Source organism: Haemaphysalis longicornis, unplaced genomic scaffold (assembly GCF_048455015.1).
Source record: "Haemaphysalis longicornis isolate Haplotype H1 unplaced genomic scaffold, Haemaphysalis longicornis Haplotype H1 scaffold_2, whole genome shotgun sequence".
NCBI lineage: Eukaryota > Metazoa > Arthropoda > Arachnida > Ixodida > Ixodidae > Haemaphysalis > Haemaphysalis longicornis.
Window position 1 is genome coordinate 286,087,826 of NW_027526295.1, and position 16,779 is coordinate 286,104,604.

Sequence of the window (16,779 nt, forward strand, 5' to 3'; positions counted from 1 at the left end):
TTCTGGTAACCCAAAAAGAAAGCCGATTCCTTGGTGGAATGAGGACTGCCAAAGTGCTAGGAAAAAACAAAATGCAGCATGGCGCCTCTTCCGTAACTCTCCCGCGACTGAAAACTACATAAACTTCAAACGCATCAAATCCCAATCGAGAAGAGTGAGACGGATAGCAAAAAGTGAGAGTTGGGAGAAGTACATAGAGGGCATTAACTCTTACACCGACCAAAATAAAGTATGGAATAGGATACGCAAGTTGCAAGGGCAGCAGACTTGCCCCCGCCCTCTAGTTGATAATGCTGGTGGCACTCTGGAAGATCAGGCGGATGCACTGGGAGCATACTTTGAGTCGGTTTCAAGTGCAGCGCACTACTCAGCCAAGTTTCTTAAATTGAAACGTAGGGAAGAAAAACTGCAACTTCATCGTAAATCACCTCCAAGTGAGGCATATAATGCTGAGTTTTCTATTGCTGAGTTTGAAGCTTGCCTAAACACACTTGGTAAAGCAGCACCTGGACCTGACAATATCCACTATGAAATGATCAAGAACTTGCACCCAGAAACTCAACTTGCATTACTATCACTTTTTAATAGGATCTGGAACAATGGATATATCCCTCCAAGGCTGAAAGAGGCCATTGTTGTTCCAGTATTGAAGGAAGGGAAGGACCCAGCAGTTGCATCTAGCTACAGACCTATAGCTCTGACTAGCTGTTTGTGCAAAGTATTTGAAAAAATGATCAACCGAAGATTAATGCATTTTCTAGAAGCAAACAGGCTCCTGGATCCATTCCAGTGTGGCTTTCGAGAACAAAAATCCACGCTTGACCAACTTGTGCGCTTGGAGTCCCAAATAAGATATGCGTTCGCGCATAAACAGTACTTTCTGTCTGTATTCTTTGACCTTGAAAAGGCCTATGATACTACTTGGCGGTTTGGTATATTGAGAGATCTTTGTGCCCTTGGGATACAAGGAAATATGCTAAAAACAATTGAAAGCTACCTCTCTGATAGGACATTTCGTGTAAGGATCGGCAGTACTCTGTCTAAACCATTCACACAAGAGACAGGGGTGCCGCAGGGAGGTGTGCTGAGCTGCACACTTTTCATTGTAAAAATGAATTCCCTACGCACTGTACTTCCGCCAACCATGTTTTACTCAGTGTATGTTGACGATGTGCAGATCGGCTTCAAGTCCTGCAATCTCTCCTTTTGTGAACGCCAAATTCAGCTGTCAGTGAATAAGCTGTCCAAATGGGCAGATGAGAATGGCTTCAAATTTAACCCCTCAAAAAGTGCCTGTGTACTGTTCTCGAAAAAAAGGGGCATTGCCCCTGCACCAGAAATCTACTTAAATGGACAGCCGCTTCCTGTTAAAACAGAACATAAGTTTCTCGGATTGATTTTCGACTCGAAACTCTCGTTCACCCCCCACCTGAAGCATCTGAAACTGAAGTGTTTGAAGGCAATGAATGTGCTTAAGATACTAGCACACATGAAATGGGGCACTGACAAGAAGTGTCTACTACACCTGTACAAAAGTCTTGTTTTGTCCCGCTTAGATTATGGATGTGTAGTTTATGGGTCAGCCTCTAGCACTGCACTGAAAATGCTTGATCCTATCCACAATCTGGGCATCAGGTTGGCCACAGGGGCCTTCCGCACTAGTCCAGTACTGAGCCTCTATGCTGAATCAGGCTGTTGGTCTCTGGAGTACCAGCGAACTTTTATTGGTATTATTTATGCCCTGAAGGTTACGTCACAGCCCGAGCACCCGTGTGACTCCCTGATTAGAGATAACTCAAGAATGCTGCTCTTTTCAAATCGACCTTCCTTAGCTCAACCGTTTCCACTGCTGATCAATTCCATCTCTACAAAACTATCGATCTCGTTTGATGACACTCTCAAAATGACCCCAGATGAATGCGTGGCACCCTGGGATACAAGCATCATATCATGCGACACCTCATTTAGACAAGTAGACAGGAAAGGCTCACTATTGGAAGTCAAACAGCACTTCGCATACCTCCAAGACAAGTACAAGGCTGCTCAGTTTTTCACTGATGCATCGAAAACCAAATCGGCTGTGGCCTGTGCAGTTGTTGGACAGCATCTTTCAATAGCAAAAACAATGCATAAAAACACAACCATATTTACAGCAGAAGCACACGGAGTATATCTGGCTGTGGACCACATTATCACAAGCAAAACACAAAAGTCTGTTATCTTCACAGACTCACTCAGCGTTGTCACGGCCCTGTCCACAGGAAAGGGCACCAAGAATCCCACATTTACTGCCCTCCTTAAAGCTCTGTACAAAGCACACCAGCTAAATTTAGAAATTATAGTGTGCTGGGTTCCTGGCCATTGTGGCATAGCTGGCAACGAGGAAGCCGACCAGGCTGCTGCCAGAGCAGCTGAAAGAACCAGTATTGACATCACGCAAGTACCTTACCTCGATATGAAACCAGCAGTAAAACACATACTCCTTCAGCTCTGGCAGAAAGAATGGGACGGAGAAGTCAACAACAAGCTTCACTTGGTACAACCTATAATCGGTCGATCAGCTGCCAGGGAAAAAAACAGGGCCTTTGAGGTCTGGCGATGCAGACTACGAATAGGACACACACATGGCACGCATTCCTACCTCCTGACTGGTGACCAGCCTCCAAACTGTGCCAGATGTGGTGAGGGTCTTTCAGTCCTCCATGTTTTGGTTGAGTGCTCGGCCATGGAACCAGAAAGGAGACGCTATTTCCCGGAAATGTACCGTAAGAATATGCCACGGCACATTGCAATGTTTTTATCAGACTGTCCTGTGTTCGAGTTCAGCAGAGTTTTGGAATACCTTGATGCTATCGGTTTTTTAAAGCAGGTTTGTTTTAGAAAGTAGCATTCTCGTCCACCTTGTTCATCCGTAGGGTTCTATTTACCATGGCCCTATACACCGTTAGCTCATTCCATGCCTCATCACGCTCCTCACTCATCTTTTGGATCCGGCCCTTTACACCGAAGTAATTTTATGCACTATTTGCACTCATTTCATTAGCACATTTTTACCTCATCATAGAAATGGCGCTCTTGGCCTTAGATGCCCTTGCGCCAAAAAACCCCACCAAAGAAGGAATTCTGCAGGATATGGCAGCAATGGGAATCAGAGGGCGAATGTTTTCATGTGTACAAGATTTTCTTCAAGAAAGAACCTTTACTGTGAGACTGGGCAATGCAGTCTCCCGTTCTTTCAGCCAGGAAAATGGAGTACCTCAGGGCAGTGTGCTAAGTGTGACACTCTTCGCCATTAAAATAAATTCCTTGGCAAAGGTTATTCCTCGACCAGTTATGTACTCCCTTTACGTCGATGACCTGCAGATTGCCTTTTCATCATGTAACCAATCAGTCTGTGAAAGACAAATCCAGACCACGGTCAATCGGTTGCAACGATGGGCAGATGAAAACGGTTTTCGCTTTTCTCCTGAGAAGTGTGCATGTGTGTGCTTCGCGCGGAAACGAGGTATTCATGCCAAGCCTGAAATAAAAATCAGGGATATGCTCGTTCCAGTACACAGTGAGCACAAATTCTTGGGCATCATTTATGACTCCAAATTAACGTTTGGGGCTCACATAAAGACACTCAAAATGACCTGCATGAGGACACTTAACATATTGAAAATTTTGTCGCACAAGTCATGGGGGGCCGACCGCGCATGTTTGCTCAGAATTTATGGCTCACTTGTACGGTCTCGTCTTGATTACGGCTGTATTGTTTATGGGTCAGCTCGCCAATCTGTTCTCACCTCACTCGATCCAGTGCACAACTTGGGCCTCAGACTTGCCTCAGGTGCATATCGTACCTCCCCTGTTGATAGTCTTTACGTTGAGTGCAATGAGTGGCCTCTGCAGTACCGTCGAGCGTACCTAAGTGGAGTATATGCAGCCAAAATAGCATGCATAAATGACCATCCTTGTGCCGAAGAATTGTTTGAAAATAAGTACAAGAAGCTCTATGAGAACAAACCAAGAGTGGTCCGCCCTCTTGCCCTCCGTTTGGAGGAGTACATGACTCTGTACTCATTCAAGATATGCCCGCCAACTCTTCTGAGTTTATCGGATGCTTTAGCCCCTTGGGACTATAGTGCTGTCAAATGTGACCTGTCACTGTTAAAATACGACAAGAAAGCTTTTCCACACCAGTTTTTGCGCCAAGAATTTCTTGCACTTAAGGATAAATACAGTAGCTATTGCCACTACTTTACTGATGGTTCAAAAACTGCTGGTCATACTGGTTATGCTTTTGTAAACTCGTCGGCAGTTACTGTAGCTGAGAGGATAGCTGATGAGGGCAGTGTCTTCACTGCAGAGGTTTTTGGTATAACCTCAGCTATTGAAGACGTAATAGCAAGTGGACTACAAAAAGTGGCGATTTTTACAGATTCCTTAAGCGCCATACGTGCTTTGACCTCCCTTGTCCCTTCAAAAAATGCGGCTGTAGGTATGCTAAAAAATCGACTGTGCCGCCTTACATCGGGAGGGGTTAGTGTCGTCTTTTGTTGGATACCAAGCCACATTGGCATTCCAGAAAATGAAACTGTCGATAGAGCAGCATACGATACTAAGCATTGTGCAATAACGAAGTCCAAGGTTCCTTACCAGGACCTTCGGAACACCATAAGAAAGTCCATTACAATGTACTGGCAAACTGAATGGGACAGACAGACTGAAAATAAGTTACACCTAGTGAAACCATACCTATCTGAATGGAAAAGTTGCAGACACAGAAATCGTTTTTATGAGGTTATTTTATGCCGACTGCGAATAGGTCACACTGTGCTCACACACGGCTTCCTGATCCAGAAAGAACAGAAACCCGTGTGTGACCACTGTGGAGATCCTCTTACCGTACTCCATGTTTTAATAAGCTGCCCACACCTTGAAGCAGCACGCATTAGACATTTCAAAGCATTATACACCTTTTGCATCCCTTTACACCCTGCGCTTTTACTTAGTGATGAACCGTTGGTGGATTTTAGTAACGTTTTCAAATTTTTTGAGGACACCGGCCTTCTACACCGGTTTTAGCTATGTGCATCTTTGAGTCCTTTTAAAATGTTTTTAATCTTCACAACACCTTGAATAACATCGTTTAACCGTTGCATAACTATTCTACCCTGCGTCTGGCGCATTATAACCGAGAGGTTGCTGTGCCAAAAAACCACAACTTCTTCTTCTTCTCTGCTGCGTCACAGGTCTGACCGCCGCCGTGGTCACTTGTTTCGCAGCTGCTGGGGACTGAGGGCCGTGGGTTAATTGGCGTATTCATGGGAGGTTGCGGCCGTTACTACACCAGGGTGGCCAATCCTGCTCTGGTGAGGGAGTGCAATTACCGGCAATGGTCGCCGGGGTCAGGCCGCACCCCAAGCTCCTTTGTGCAATTCCATCAATACGCGTATTTTTTTTTTAATCCGGTGGGAATTGTCCGGCACCGGGATTCGAACCACGGTCCTTCTGCTCGCGAGGCGGGTGTTCTACCTCTACGCCAGCGCTGCACCTCTGCAGCGCTGCAGCGCTGGTGTATGGGTATGTGTGTTATAAGTGTAGAAAATGCTGTAAAATAAGTTCTCTCGGTGAGTTTCTTTCGTAGATTCGTCTAAAAGAGACAGGACACTGGACACATATCCCAAAGAGCAACGAGGTCTGTGGGAGCAGGTTTGCATAATTCGTTAATCGTGATAGCAAGTTCCTGCGCCTGCGTGCCCATACTCAAGGGGAACGGTGTGTGGTGATGGATTTTCCTTCGCGCTTTTCCTGGACGTCCTGGTCAAGCGCGAAGGAAAATCCTTGACGTTCAGCGTGTACAGAAAGAGCACCCATACGGGTCGCTACCTGCACTTTAAGACTGTGAACACTGCCTCCCACAAACGGTCTGTCATCGCCTCGCTTGTAAGCCGTGCGGAGAGGGCTTGCAAGAAACCGGAAGATGTCGCCGCCGACATACAGCACGTGCATCGAGACCTCTCTGCAAGTGGCTACCCTGACTCGTTTGTGCGCTCCGTGGAACGTCAGCTCCTGCACTGTCCGGCAACACGCGTCATTAGCATCGTGCTCCGATACCGTATGTGCACTCGGGCACTCGGCGCGTGTTCTACGCCCCTACAGTGAACAGGTAGCGCACGTGCCATTACAAAAGTTACGGCACTCCCTGGTGAACGTGAAGGACAAGCTAACAAAGGAAAAGTTCCCAGGCGTTATTTACAGCATTCCCTGCGCAGACTGCGACCGAAGCTATGTTGGCGAGACAGGCAATTTTCAGCAAAGGTTAAAGCAGCACATGTATGACGCAAGAAAGAAGAACGTGTCTTCTAACGCTCTCGCCGAATACGCAGACGCAGCTCACCACGAAATAGACTGGGCCAATGCGAGAATAATCCCAAAAAAGAAGAATAGGACCTTACGGCTTTATCTTGAATCCCTGACAATCTAGACCACGGAGCACACATTAATCGCAATGACGGCGATTTCCCACACGTGTACGCACGTTGCCTACGTCACATCTTGAAGCAAACACTTTCGCTCCCATTTTTCATTGTGAACAAGGCACCCGTACAGGAGCCGAAACGTCTCTTTTGGATTTTATAACTATCCTGCATCGGTGTCAGTTTTTATTGTTGTTAAACGCGTTTGTGCGTGGGATAAGGGCGACGTTCCGAGGATTATCGAGCATTATTGCGAGGATTATTGCGTCTATCGAGGATTATTGCGTACCGACCTGGTTAGTGTTACCTTGGCGGCAGATGACAGGCGATACGTACTGAGGGATTTTTGTGGTGTAAAAGACACTGCACAGAGGAAAGAAGAAACCCACTGACGACCACGACAATGCGAAGCACAAACCAAACGCACTCGTGTTGTAATCGGTGTACTCCGCTAAGATAAGCGATTTGTTTATCTGTGATTCCCACTGAGTAACGCATTTTCGCCGGTATTTTTTTATCGTAAAGGCTTCGATAAGCTTTCGTTCCTGCTTCGTCGCACTTCGCCCCACAATGGACACGCATTTCAGCCCCGTCGTGCAATAGCACAGGCGAACACGAAACGCCCGCGCCATTTTTGAGGTGCACGTGCGGTGTTGACGAATTATGTCATTGAAGCACAGGTTCGATGGGCTGCTGCTGGTGTAGACCTTTCTGCAGGATATAGTGGCACTGATTAAATGACACCGCCAGCGCAGTCCGCGAATTTGGTTCGTTACTGCGCTTTTCATGAACTTTTTTTGGGCTGTTTCCTGTGAATGCGATAAGCCAGAGAGCTTGCGAGGGGCAAAAAAATGCCACGCGAACAGCATGTCTCTGGGCTGCCCTTTTTATTTCGAGGGGGTGCCGATTTCTCGGACACGGTTTCGGCCCCCGCTCACAAGGGAAGGGCACGGCTGAGTTTTACCAGCTTTGAACGCGCGGAAGCGTGGTCCATATGTATCCATCACATGTGTTCCTCATTAAATTGGTCTAGGACCTACCAGGGTTGTCGGAGGATAGCTTTCGCGTGAAGTTGAGTTTCTTCGGGGGTGAATGACGCGATGAGAAAAGAAAATAGTGATTCTATGTGTCGGCGCGAGCAAAGTGTGGTTAATTTCAAGGATGAAAAAACTGTGGTTGGTGAAAAGTTATGGTCGCATCGGCGCCAGATAAATCAGACGGCTTGCTTTTGTATTTATTTATTTATTTATTTATTTATTTATTTATTTATTTATTTTTTATTTATTTATTTCCACAAGGCTCGTGCTAGGGTGGCGCTTACTGAGGACACTCTTTTCAAGTGGTTCTCTTACATACCTAAGAAAGGGCAGCCACCCGTTCTCACAGGCACTACCGCAAGCACTTCGCCCCCGCCGGCCATGGCACCACCTACGTGCGTGACGTGCTCTCCAGGAGCCACATCCACCACTGATCATCTACTTTGGCAGTGTCCAGGACAGCACGCGGAGCGCACCTCTTGCAAACCCAGCAGCGTTACGTGTTCGAAGGACTGGCTGTATATAGCCAAGCAGGTGTTTGCCTCCTTTCGGGACTTCGCTCGAAAGTCATTTACGCGCTCTTCAGACAAATACATTCCCCCATCCTAACCGGCTTCACCTTTTCAACCGACGGAACTCCCCGCTTTGCCTATTTTGCGGAGAACCCAAAACGCTACGCCATATGGTCGGAGGGTGTGACCAATCCCCACTGATTCCTCCCAACCTGCAACTTTCTGCTGTCGAGCTTTGGGAGAGCGCCTTGGCGAGCACCAGCCTGGACGACCAGCTTCGGCCGGTTCAAAGGGCTGTCGATGCTGCCCGCGCTCAAGGCATCCTGGACTGAGGACGCCTCCTTCAAGCTTCAGTACAATCCCCCCTGTTGATTTAAATAAACGTTTATCTCTCTCTCTCTCTCTCTCTCTCTCTCTCTCTCTCTCTCTCTCTCTCTCTCTCTCTCTCTCTCTCTCTCTCTCTCTCTCTCTCTCTCTCTCGCCACTCGCGTCCATCTGAGAATGTAAACTTTCCCAGCCCTATTTGACACCACCCTCCCCACCCGCCCCCACTTAGGCCGAGTCGCCATTCTTATGCTAATAAAGTTTCATTTATTCATTCATTCATTTCAAATGCCCTCGTGGGCCATTTGGCATTATTGAGGGGTGTGGTACATAAGTGCAGTTACGAAAAGCGGGGAAACGATGGAGGGACAGGAAAGTTGACGCAAGTAGGATTATAGTATGACAACAGTGTGCGCAACGTTTCCGACCCATAGATTTCTACAAAGGAGAAAAATATGTAAAACGCACGCATTATTGCCAACAGCAAAAATGAATTCATCACACAAACTAGCGAAATACACAATACTTGTCACAAGACAGACAATTCATATAAACGCAACAGGACGCATAGTCTGTCAGCTGGTCGACATCGCTAACAAGCATCAAGGGATGATAGGACTGTTCCACTCCGGTGATGTTTTAGGAATAAATGAAATGCGCAGTACGGCATTGGGGCAAGTCGACTTGTAGGACGCGATATAGTAACTTGGTGGCAAGAATAATGCGTCATGGAGTGCAGTATGAAGCCCTTACATATTTCAGAGAAGAGACACGTGGGCGAAGTCTTCCTGCGCAGTGCGTAGTTATATGGAGCTTTAAAGCGAAGCTTTCTATGTCTCGCTGATGACGTCGAAAACGCACTTTCTCTGACTATGATGATGATCGTGGGTGCAGCGAAAGAGAAAAACGCTTCGCGTGGTCGGAATTGAGCCTGGGTCCCACGCGTTATGAAGCCGACGCCTGTCCGATTGGGTCATTCCGACACGGTCGAATCAGTTTGGATTTGGAGAGGGGTGTATGGACGTTCAAAATTAGACAGAAAAATCATGCGTTCCTCCGTCTAACGACGACGACGGTTGAGCGCGAAGCTTTCTTCGTGCGAACTCAAGTGGCGAAGGGTCAAAGTCAAAGCCGCTTCGATCAAAAGTCCAAATTACAGTGGCTAGAATTCTAGCCACTGTATCAAAACTGCGTGTGACTCAAAGTCAAAGCTCAACGAGCCAAAACCCAAACCATCTGCGAGTCAAAACTCAGACGACAATTAAGGAATCCCTCACGAGAAAGAATCGCGTTCAACCATCGTCGTCGTCAGACGGAGGGGTGCATCATTCCGTTTCATGAGTGTCCCACTAGATGACCGGTCGAACAAACTTCTTCGGAATAAAACGGGCTGCGCGGTTTTGTACAGATTTAAGGGCGTCAATCAGCTAATTCGTGAGAGGGTCACAAAATGAGGCACCCAACTCGAGTTTAGCACGGATGAGTGACTTCCGCACAAGAAGTTCAACAGCCAATTCGAACGCGACCATCGTATCGGCTTTTTGAGCGCATCGCATTCATGTTGTGCGCTGGGCGTGTTGCTGATGCGGCAGACGCCCCGTGCGGCAGGCCGACAGGCACGCGGACACCATATCGAGGGCTGCACGTGAACGTATCATCCCGATGCATTGATGTGGACTGAATGCGGCGGAGGCACGCTCAAGTGTGTTTTAAGCGCGTTGTGTCTGAACGGCCCCGGGGCTCGGAAGGCGGCCCCCTTCAGCCCGTGTTGTCGGTAGGCGGGCGCTGGCTATCGCGCTCAAGCGTCAGATACAGCGGTGCTAAATATATATGTGACGGATAATACAGTCGCACGAATGGGTAAGGCATCCGACATGTAATCGGAAGGCGTGGGTTCTGTCCCCGCTCTGGATACATGTCTTCCCCCACTTTCTTTTATACAAAAAATTAAAATGTTAATTCTTCACTGATCGTAATAGCAAAGCCAAACCATTCCTCTATGCCTTCCGGCTTTCCTTCCTGTATACATATATACATGCATGAATACATACGTACGTGCATACATGTATATATGGCGGAATACGTGTGTATTTTTAAGCTAAGACTGCTGCTAAAACAACTTCTGCGGGGCATGTAGCCACGTTTCGCAGAAACTACGAAGACCGGCCACTCAAATCGCAACTCGCCGCATGCAGGGCAGACTGTACGCTTGGTCGGACTCCGTGCAAGCGCTGACATCCGAGCCTGTTTAGCGATCCAGAACCGCCCACGGGGCCAGGCGGCAGCCGACAGTTGAGGCGATCGTCACGGCCTAGCGCGTAGCGATGTTTATTTGGTCCTCAGGCATCAGGCACGCTTACACGCAGCGAATTAGCGACGTTTCCACTGGTGAGTCCCCGTCATTCAGCCATTATCGCGTGCAAACTTGTGCCCGGGTTGGCCGCAGTACTTTAAAATAGTATTTACTCGCATAATGATCGCACTCACGTAATGATCGCACCCCTAAGTTCCTCGTCAAAATACGACTTTTTTTTATTTCCCGCGCAATGATCGCACCCTAAGTTGCCGCAGCAATACGTCGTAAGTGTGCGAAGTCTAGCTGATAATGGTCATGCTTACCTGCGTTTCCTTACCTTTCAAAACGGACATGGCTACGTTATTGCCGCAGACTTGCAGGTATTAGCGATATCGGCAAGCATGCGTTCAATATTGATGAGGAAGAAACTCTCACTAAATGCACATAATGTACTCGCAAGACAAAAAGAACGCGCTCAGCTTGCTGCGTCGGCCCCCATGTTTGTTTTTATGTCCCGCACTGTGACAGGGGCATTGGTCGCCCTGTTGTCACCTCGCATTGAACTCGTTCCGGCGCGTTCCGTAATTCATGAAAACACTGCATTTCGCGTCCCTTTGTAAAGCGGCTGGCGGGGGTTTGCGGCGTTTTTATTATGTTTTTATGTATTATTTTCGTCGTAAATAAAAACATAATAAAACTCCGCACCCCAAAATTGGCGCTCATTCTGCGACGAGCTGCAGGGTATGCTTAGCACCAAGCGTGCGTATTCTGAGACATCTGCTGGGCTCAAAACACTCCAAGACTGCCACGTATCACCACATTCAACGTGTGATTCATAACTACCCCCATCCCCCTGCCCACCTTCTAGACACCCTACGCACGAAGTTTTTTAGTCATCCGCAAACCCCGCCACCTTCTCCATGTAACGACTACAAGGGTACACCGAACCCTGAGCTTGATGCCCCCTTCTCGATTCAAGAATTGAAGCAGGCCCTCGCCCGCATCACGCGCAATACCACTCCTGGAAAAGATCGAATAACCAACAAGACCTTACGAAATCTCGATGAAAACACCCTCAACTCCCTCCTTGCTCTCTTCAACAAGCACTGGGCAGCCGGCACCCTTCCTCCCCAGTGGCGCCACGCCGACTTCACCCTCATCCCGAAACTGCACAAACCAATCTCCATTGACAACCTTCGCCCTATTTCACTCACATCATGCCTGGGTAAACTCTTCGAGCACCTCGTTCACTCGCGACTTACGGCATTCCTGGAGGACAATGACCTCTATCCTCATACCGTGTTTGGATTTCGAGCACACCTGTCTACCCAATATGTGTTTTTACAACTTAAGGAGCAAATTATCAAAAATTTAAGCAAAACGCACCCCAGTTCCATACTTGCATTAGATGTACAAGGATAATTTGATAATGTCACGCATACAGCAATACTCCAAGGACTCCAAGCAACCAATTGCGGGGAGGCCACATACAACTTCGTCCGGGCCTTTCTCAAGAACCGCACCGCAACGCTCCGTATTGGCCCCCTCCAGTCTGACCCTTTCCCGACTCCGCCGAAAGGAACACCACAGGGTTCTGTAATCTCCCCACTCCTTTTTAACATAGCCCTTCTTCGACTTCCAGCCCAGCTTTCTGCCATCCCCAACCTTCAGCACTCTTTCTACGCGGATGACCTCACGTTCTGGACTAACAAAGTATCACCCGGAGATCAACAAGACATTCTCCAGCAAGCCGTCGATTGCACACTCAGGTACTCGCAACAGCGTGGTCTGAAATGTGCACCACATAAATCCGCACTCCTCGTTGTTCGAGCCCGCACCCGAGGCCGACCTCGAAACCCCACTCTGGACCCGTCAGTCACGCTCGATTCAATGCCCGTTCCCCAAGAGCCCTCACTCCGTATACTTGGTGTGACGTTCCACGCAGGTGGCTCTGGGGCGGCGATTCCCCCACAACTTCATGTCACAGTAACCCAGCTCAAACATCTCATCAGAAGAATCTGCACCCAGCATCATGGCCTAAAAGAACCAGACACCTGCCGTCTTGTTCAAGCCCTACTGATCAGCCGCATTACATATGGTACTCCCTACGTCAACCTCAAACCAAAGGGACATGCCAAATTAGACGCACCCGCCGCGGTGGCTCAGTGGCTAAGGCGTTGCGCTGCTGAGCACGAGGTCGCGGGTTCGATTCCCGGCCGCGGCGGCCGCTTTTCTGATGGAGGCGAAAAGCAAAAACGCCCGTGTGTGCGAGATTTCGGCGCACGTTAAAGATCCCCAGGTGGTCAAAATTAATCCGGAGCCCTCCACTACGGCGCGCCTCATCGCCTGCGTTGCGTCGGCGCGTTAAACCCCCACAATCAATCAATCAATCAATCAAATTAGACGCCCTTATCAGGAAATCGTACAAAATCACCCTCGGCCTCCCCGCCTACTGCCCGCCTTCTGCAATTAGGTATCCACAATTCCCTTTCTGAGCTCCTCGAAGCACAGCGGGTCCAGCAAGTCACTCGCCTTGCCCTCACCCCTACGGGTAGCACGGTACTGCATAAACTAGGCTACCCCACTCCTCTGCCTTTAAACACCCCCCAGCGTATTCCTCCGTCACTCCGCGCTCATATCTTCGTGTCTCCCACCCCCAAACACATGCACCCTTCCTTCAATCAAGGCAGAAGACAGGCCCGTGTCACCCGCCTCCGAGCCGAATACCACAACAAACCGGACACCCGATACACGGACGTCGCTCCGTATACATCCCGCCCTGCTCACGCACTGGTTGTCGTCGACTCCAAATCGGTCAATATTACCTCTCTCAGCCTTCTCCACGCAAGCACCACGATGGCTGAAGAGATGGCCATCGCTCTAGCAGCGACCACGGCTTCCTCTAACTACGTGGCAATCCTCACAGAATCGCAACAGGCTTGCCGCAACTACTGTACAGGCCGCATCTCTCCCTCAGCGCTGAAGATAGTATTCTCAAAAGGGTGAACTGAAGGGCTTGTTGGTACATCGTATCATTTGAAAACAGCGCGGAGGACGGGACTAAGCAAGTAATAGACGACACAAGCGCTGACGAACAACTGTGCGATTTTAATTCGCAAGAAAATATATACATGAAAAACTAGGGGAAGAGAAGGAAAGAGACATAAAAATACGAAATAAAATTTTGACAAAAAAGGTGATAACAACTGAGTAGTGAGTATGGCAACGACAATCTTTCGCCGCGTGACAATTTGAAGACGACTAGTCACGTAGGTACGCGATTTCCTTATCCAACAGTGACACGGATGGTTCGCTGATACAGTCGCTCCCTTTCCTCTTGACTTGGAAGGCCTCGAAGACCTCCTTTCCCTTCGCCCACGGTAAGAGGTGAGTGTGGCGCATTCAGTGAACCGAGGGGTGCAGCCGCACGAGGCGCAGTGCGCTGACAGCGTGCCACCTGTAGAAGACCTGACTTTGTTGGCGTGCTCCCTCAAACGTTCATTCAGGCAGCGGCCTGTTTGTCCTATATGGGAGCGTTTGCACGACAAGAGAATCTCGTACACGACGTTACTCACACAGTCGACGTAACGTGTCTCGTGCTTTTTGACGCACGCTGGTGATATGCTGCTTTCTGCGTTAACGCGCTTACACAGGCGGCTCAGTTGACACAAACAGGTGCGTCATCAGATGACACAAACTGGTGCGTTAGCGCTGGCGTTGACGTATTACCGAGGGAAGTGAAACCCCACCAAGCATTTCGTTCAGGCAGTGTATCGTTGCTTCGGGAGGCCGGGCTCAAGTTGCTACAGGCCGACAGAGAGGGAGGATTCGCGGTAATGCCTTCAGCTTTATACAATGAGAAGGCGGGAGACGCTGTGCTTTCGAACTTTCGCTTGCTCAAAGACGTTCAGCCCTCCTGGGTGAAGAAGCGGGCAGTGCAGCTATGCATTGACTCGGGGCTTGTCGACCTCGCTGCGTCAGTCAAAAGAGCCAATGCTCTAAATCCGACAGTCTTTTTCTCTGCCAAGACGCATAAGGAGGGATGCCCGTTCAGGGTCATTGTTAGCGAAAGAGGTACTTGGCAGCACTCCCTAGGTCTTTACCTCCAGCGGTCACTGTCCGTCTTGGCCGTTGATGACCCGTTTCTTGTACGGAACCCGAATGAAGTAAACACATTCCTGAACACTCTTGGCAAAAAGGAAGTAGGAGCGTTCTCGGCCGACGTGACTATTCACTACCTCAGGACCCCATACTTGAAGCGGTGAGCGACTGTGTAGATGAGTATGGAGCGGTTCGCTTCCAGAGTGCATGCGGCACCAGCGTGTCTGCTTTTATGGAGCTGCTACGGTATTACCTACGCTCGACTTTCATTGAACACGCAGGAGGCTTGTACATCCAAAAAGATGGAATCTGCATAGGATCGTGCCTGGCCCCCATTTTGAGCGACTTACTGCTTGCCCGCTTGGACAGGCAGTTACAGGGAGCCCTTTCTGAGCACGGAGTCCTAAAGGTATTCAGGTTCGTGGACGATTTTCTAGTCGTTTTTGAAACCGAGAAGCGGACAACCAGTGAAGGGGCTGAAGCGATTTTTGGCGTGTTCCAATCGCACCTCACGGCTTTCACCTTGACCATGGAACTGCCCACGGACGGCCAGATGAGATTTCTGGACCTCAGTCTGCATTTTGAGGAGGAGCACACCTGCTGGGAGTGCGCACCTAGGTCCCAAAAGAGCCTATTACCATACAGCTCAGCACACTCGAAGCTGGTGAAGAGGGGAGTAGTAAAGATCGTTTCCCCGAAGTCCGGTGTCGATCAGGAACCCAATCTCCCGGGCTCCGGTTGATTTGGCAGGAGGCTGGCAGGGCGATGGTGTTGAAGTTCTTGGAGACGGCGGTCAAATTGACGAACTCAAGGCGTTGGGGTTGATTAAATGAAACGAAGTGTTTATATACAGCTATTTACAGTACGAAAACTGGGTACATGAGAAATAAAAAGAAAAACTTCAAACTTCGGCTGGACGCTAGCTCCGAGTGCGCACAAATCACTCGAGCTCCTCAACTTCGTCTAACTCTCCTATTCTCGGAGCGTACACAAACCGCTCGAGAAACAACGGCCGAGACCCTGTCTCGCCGCAAGATCCGTCTAGTTGCCCGGTACGGCGCTGTACCCTTAACCTCCGACGCGATCTTAACCTCGCCTAGGGGGCTCACAAATCCCAACCTAGCTTTAACGCTCGAGACTCGTTGTCCCGCCGGGAACTGCCCAGCTCGGCGCTCAGACAAGAACGATTTCAAACGGCCAAGTTCGGCCTTATAAAACCTCGAGATCACCCCTCTCTCGGGAACGCCCCTGTAGCGTTCGTACACGCGCAAGGGAGTGCCCAAATTCACGTAGGCAGCTGTCACTCAGCACGCCACGGAATATTCATTGAGGCGCCGCCACCTTCGGGTCAACGGCACGCCCGCAGACGAGCAGGTCAACACCACCTAGTCTAGGTGGTGTTGAGCAGGTTCGTGCGACCCCGCGGGGTGAAAGCGAAAGACGGCGACAGTGCACTGAGCCGGCGGGGGCGCTTTAACAATGGTTTCTTGCACGGCGTGCGCTTCGACGCCGGTAATCCCACCACCTCCGCACGTCAACGCGTTCCCGGAATCGGGCGGCGCCGTCTGCTTTCTCAATGGGGGATTAACCCTGTGGTATGCGGTGGGCCAGACGATCCGTCTCCCGTGCGCGCCATCGACTGCTCTGCATGCAGTGTTGGCAGTGCTACGTCGTCAGGCAGAGTGGTGGGTTCTCACGCGCAGCCCGGGCGCCTGGCCGCTAATCTCATAAGTGGACCTTACAGGAGTTGCCACAAGTGTGCTAAGAAATGCCCTGAACAGGTCCTGCCCCCACCGTGCACAACAGAGTTTTGAGGCGCAAGCTTGCCGTTTGAGGTGTGCCGGGTATCCGACGGACCTCCTGCGTGCCTTGGAAACTAAGCTGCTACGCGAACTCACTTCGAAGGCTCCGGAGAAGTGCTCTTGCAACCAGAACGACACAAGACAGCCGTCATCCCGTACGTCCATGGACTCATGGCATGGAGTGAGCCATGCGCGAGAAGATTGTTGGCAAGGCGGGCTCACCCCGGCTCACCGATGTGGGAG

At 49.6% G+C, this 16,779-nt stretch overlaps 1 protein-coding gene across 4 annotated transcripts in view; it reads left to right on the top strand.

Annotated features, from left to right (window-relative positions):
- Positions 1 to 16,779, top strand: part of Scramb1 (phospholipid scramblase 1) — a 70,315-nt gene that overhangs the window by 20,393 nt on the left and 33,143 nt on the right. The window contains exons 1-2 of one of the 4 annotated variants that reach the window (XM_077700816.1): positions 10,564 to 10,725; positions 15,016 to 15,151. The exons of 1 other annotated variant lie outside the window; for it this stretch is intronic. In XM_077700816.1, coding sequence (XP_077556942.1) covers positions 10,662 to 10,725; positions 15,016 to 15,151 — 200 coding nt within the window. In that variant the 5' untranslated portion in view covers positions 10,564 to 10,661. Of the gene's footprint in view, positions 1 to 10,563; positions 10,726 to 15,015; positions 15,152 to 16,779 lie in introns of those variants that run through there. 2 more of the 4 variants (XM_077700819.1, XM_077700818.1) reach the window with 2 other exon arrangements.